Source organism: Otolemur garnettii, unplaced genomic scaffold (assembly GCF_000181295.1).
Source record: "Otolemur garnettii isolate 467f Iridium unplaced genomic scaffold, OtoGar3 scaffold00027, whole genome shotgun sequence".
Classification (NCBI taxonomy): Eukaryota; Metazoa; Chordata; class Mammalia; order Primates; family Galagidae; genus Otolemur; species Otolemur garnettii.
Genome location: NW_003852422.1, coordinates 20,290,450 through 20,295,212, shown reverse-complemented (window position 1 = coordinate 20,295,212; position 4,763 = coordinate 20,290,450). Strand labels below are relative to the sequence as shown.

At 41.4% G+C, this 4,763-nt stretch overlaps 1 protein-coding gene across 1 annotated transcript in view; it reads right to left on the bottom strand.

The window, feature by feature from the left end:
• The window catches only part of MBD2 (methyl-CpG binding domain protein 2), a gene marked incomplete at its 5' end in the record, with an annotated part of 64,348 nt that extends 59,585 nt beyond the window's left edge, over positions 1-4,763 (bottom strand). The window contains one exon of the mRNA XM_012804316.1: positions 4,597-4,763. Within this exon, the coding sequence (XP_012659770.1) occupies positions 4,597-4,763 (167 nt within the window). The remainder of the gene's footprint in view (positions 1-4,596) is intronic.

Sequence of the window (4,763 nt, the reverse complement as noted above, 5' to 3'; positions counted from 1 at the left end):
CATCACAGCTCACAGCAACCTCCAACTCCTGGGCTCAAGCAAGTCTCCTGCCTCAGCCTCCCAAGTAGCTGGGACCATAGGCGCCTGCCACAACGCCGGGCTATTTTTTTGGTTGTAGCCGTCATTGTTGTTTTGGTGGGCCTGGGCTGGATTCAAACCTGCCACCTGAGGTGTATGTGGCTGGCACCTTCACCACTTGAGCCACAGGCACCGAGCCAATTTTACAAAATTTTAAATGTAACATCAATTGGTAAATAACTTATTTAATATCTGTGTGTTCAGCATTGTGCCAGGAAGAAGGAAGACAGCCATATAAGAAAGCCACAGGTTCTACAGAAAAAAATATGAGCGTATAAAGGACACCAGCTTTAACTGCATAGGATAACCAGAAAGAAGAGAACATGGGGAAGAACTTCCTACTGAAAGCCAAGAAGACTTTAACATGAATATATAAGAACTGACAATGATCACATTCCCTCCCTGGTCCACTCAACCACTTTTCACCAAAGACTATTTGGTCAAGTCTTTCTTTTTTAAAGGCATGGTGGGGGTAGTTGAACTTTGACATCGTCAGTGAGTCAGAATTCATGCCCTCAAAGCACATATTAGTATTTAGTAACAAATGATATGCACCTAAATGTTTTTTGAACCTATTTTAAGTTCAGCCAATACAAATGGAATTACTTAATGAACTGTTTTCCTTAATTAGTCCTTCAACATACCTAGAGCTTCAAGAGACCTACATGTTTCTGGAACTGAATCCTTACAACACTCTGAGGTGCAGGTACAGTCAAAACCGTTTTACAAATGGGGAAACCAGCCCAGGGAAGGTAAGCGACATGCTCAAAGTTGCACACTGACGAGAGCGGAGTTAGGATACAGTTCACACCTAGTCTCTACTGAGGAGTGCGGAGTTAGGATACAGTTCACATCTATTCTCTACTGCCTTCCCCAGCAGCTTCCTCGTGCATCAGTATCACTCATAATTGTACAGACCCCAATTATATCCAAGTCCCCTCCTTTTCAAACCAAGAAGGTGAAATCTTTTTATTCTCTCTTCATACATCTCTCCCTGCGATTATTTTAATGCTCTGGTTGGTGCATTGTGCTTTTTCTTCTAGAGAAGTGATCAGGTACAAATACCACTTACATCATCATTTTGATAAAGAGTAAAAAATGTTTACTGTGTTTCCAATATTCAGCCAGATGATATTTCATGGCAGCAGCCATAACAGTTTACCATGACTCCCACATCTTAAGCCCAAGTTATAACCAAGAGTCTAGATCCTAACAAGTTTAGACTTGACATTTTTTTAAAAAGGCAAGAGAGATCTACTAAAGGATCCTATGAAGAAAAATAAGATCTCAAAAATAACAACTGGAAAGTATTATGCAGGGAACCCAAAACAAGAAATGACGAAGCAGACCAGCTAAAAAATTACTCAAATGGTAGCAATGAACTTTTTCAGAAACTATACCATGGGATCCAATACTTTATCACACCACACCCTTTTTAAAAACATACTTTGGATGATAATATGTGAACTGCCACCACACTATCAGTAACCCTGACAGAAGGCATAATTATATTGCTTAACTGGCAGCCAGAGGCACGCCTTCCTATTAAAACTTGGCAGATCCAAGAAGCAGCCAAAAAACATTCTACCAAAATTTGAGGCCTTCTTGATGAGCTTAATTTTAGTCCAATTAATAAGTGTCAGCCACACCCTACGTTAACAGTCATGGATTTATTTAAATTAATCTCCCCAGGGGCAAGCTAATTCAGGGGTTAGCATTATTAGAATCTGTGTGAACAACTGGGTGCAGGTGTTCACACTGTCAACGGAAGAGTTAACTCTCAGCCCACCTATTAGCAGATACACAGGTGTTTTGTGAACTACTGGCTTATTTTAAGGGTGGGTGCAGTAATATGTAAAGCAGTGACACTGTACGTTGGAAAGTAATCTGTCTTTCTTTACAGTAAGTAGGTGACCACTGTCATTCACAAGTCAAAGCAACTGCAATATCACATATGTGATATGCTTTTATGTGCATGCTGCGTGTATTCAATTGCCTCAAGATATAACAACCCCTCTGAAGGAAATCAAGACTGGGTGTTAGGATCCTACACAGTAACCGACACATGTGTGTAGTCAATAAACAATAGACAACATTCCTTCCAGCCCTGAACTAAACGTGTGGCACAAATCTGTGCAATGTGTCCTTTCCATTTTACATAAAAAGTAAATGGCAATTATGCTGCAGCGTCTAAGAAAAAGACTCTCATTTTAGCAAGTAATTATCACCATGTTAGTTTGTGTCCTGCCTTAGGATGCACTTGTTTAAATTGATAGTATCATTTTTCCACCATAAAGGATTTTAGGTTGTATAAAAAATTTAACATCAAAAAATGTACAACAAGGCTCAGTGCCTATAGCACAGTGGTTATGGCACCAGTCACATACACCAAGGGTGGCGGGTTCAAACCTGGCCCAGGGCCAGCTAAACAAGGACAACTCCAATAAAAAATAGCCAGGCATTGTGGCAGGCCCCTGTAGTCCCAGCTACTTAGGAAGCTGAGGCAAGAGAATCGCTTAAGCCCACGAGTTTGACATTGCTATACGCTGTGACACCATGGCACTCTACCCAGGGTGACAAAGTGAGACTCTGTCTCAAAAGAAAAGAAAAAAAAAATGTACAACACATTCAAGATGATGTTAAGTGGCCACAAACTGAAATGAGCACTCCAGCAAGCTGACTTTTTGAAACAACTTTTCCAGCTACTACAAAGAAAACAAATAAAAAGCTTTGCAATAACCAAAAGTTATTTTGAACAAATATGTCATCCCAAACTAAACCATCTCCCAGGAGAACTGTCAGAGAGTAAAATTCGAAGTGTAATATGCCCTACTGAGAATAGATAATTCTCTATTCCTCAAGGACTTCAATCCCAGACACAGAATATTTCTTGTCAAATATAATTGTCTGTAAGACATCAGCACAGAGTTCAGGTCATGCAGACTGCCTGCTTACAAAAACAGAATCAGACGTTGATGAAATAGTTGAAAATAATCATGAATGGCACCAAGTAAAACCAATGAAATTGAGAGGCATAAGCATTCTCTTACCACGACTTTCTTAGCATATCAAATATTTAGTAACACGGAAACAGAAAACGAGATAATCCCTTCATATGTTTAAAATGAGTTTTCCATTTTATCATTTGAGATTTCAAGGTGAATGGTCTCAGATCAAGTGTAAAAATCGGTTCCAATGCACCACCACTTCCATTTATTTTTACTTGAAGAGGTAAAGTTCATTTACCGAAGCTACTCATCCATATATGTGAACAACCATCAGGAATATGCTCGTATTTACATACTATGTCAGTCGTGATCATATTTTTATAGGCATATACAGGAGTATGTAAATTTAACCTTTCAAGTCTATTTAAGAATATTCTTAATTTATAAACATTGTCTTGTCTAGACATGTTTTCTCTGGGGTAATGTATTAATCTACCTGGTGACTAAAGGAAGGAAACCCTTCAGAACTTTATTCCGATGGGTAAATGGCTAATGATTGGTTCCAACACCTATACCTGAAAAATCTTCAATCAGACTACAAACACAGCCCTCCAAACCACTGAATATAAACATGTTTATATTCTCTTCTATAAATGGGATAGTTTGTAAGAAAAATTAGTATATTTATTTATAAAATTCTGCTGATAATCAACAGCCACTGACACTTTCCTGAGTTTATTTGGACATACAAACTAAAAATATAAAAAGAATGACTACAGGACTTCAAGTTCACATTAAGGTTAAACGCCTTTAATCCTTTAAACCGGGATGCCCCAACCTCAGCACAGGTGACATTCTCCGTTCTGAGTGCTGCCTTATGTTACTGGGTATCAGCAGCACCTTGGGCCTTGACTTACTAGATGCCAGCAGCCACCCCTCCCCCAAGTGTGAGAACCAAAAATGTCTCCAGACGTGGCAAACGTTCCCTAGGGAGCAAATTTTGGTCTAGGAGTCTAAAAACTCAGTACTGTGTTTCTGTTTCCAAAGAGAATATCTTCTTAACCAAGGGAGTTCCAAGAAACTTCAGGCATTCTGAATGGCTACTTTATAAGAAACTTTCGTGGATCCCACAAAGTAACCGAAGCCTTGTTACTGTAGATAGCTAATTCTTTTCCATGTGCACAATTAAACACTCTTGTGATGATGAATATGGGGCAGGCTGGGACAGGAGCCAACAGTGACTGGGGTTTTACAGTTTCGATGAATTACACCTTCTTTTAACCCTTCAGTGGACTAATCAGCTCGGCCAGAGTAACCCTTTGCTGGCAAAACATTTTCCCTCTGACATAAGATGCCCTGTTGGGGGCCCTCACTTTTCAGACACTGACTCTCACTGCACTGGGATTAACTCTCACACAAGAGTTCCTACACCTTGCACTACCAGGCCAGTCAGGTCTCCCCACATACCCTCCAGGCCCCAGCTTCATCTCGCCAACCCCGGCCCGGGCCAGCTCTTGACCCTTGACCCCAACCTGACTCTGCCGTCCCCTCCCCGCCCCCAGGGAGGTACCTGAAGTAGTAGACATCGCTCTTGCCGGCACTGAGCCCAGATTTTCGGATCACTTCCTCCTTCTTCCATCCGGGGGGGAGGGCAGGGCAGTCCATCCTCTTCCCGCTCTCCGTGGCCCGGGGTCCCCTGGGCCCCGGCCCCGCGCTCCCCGACGGGAAAGGGACCGG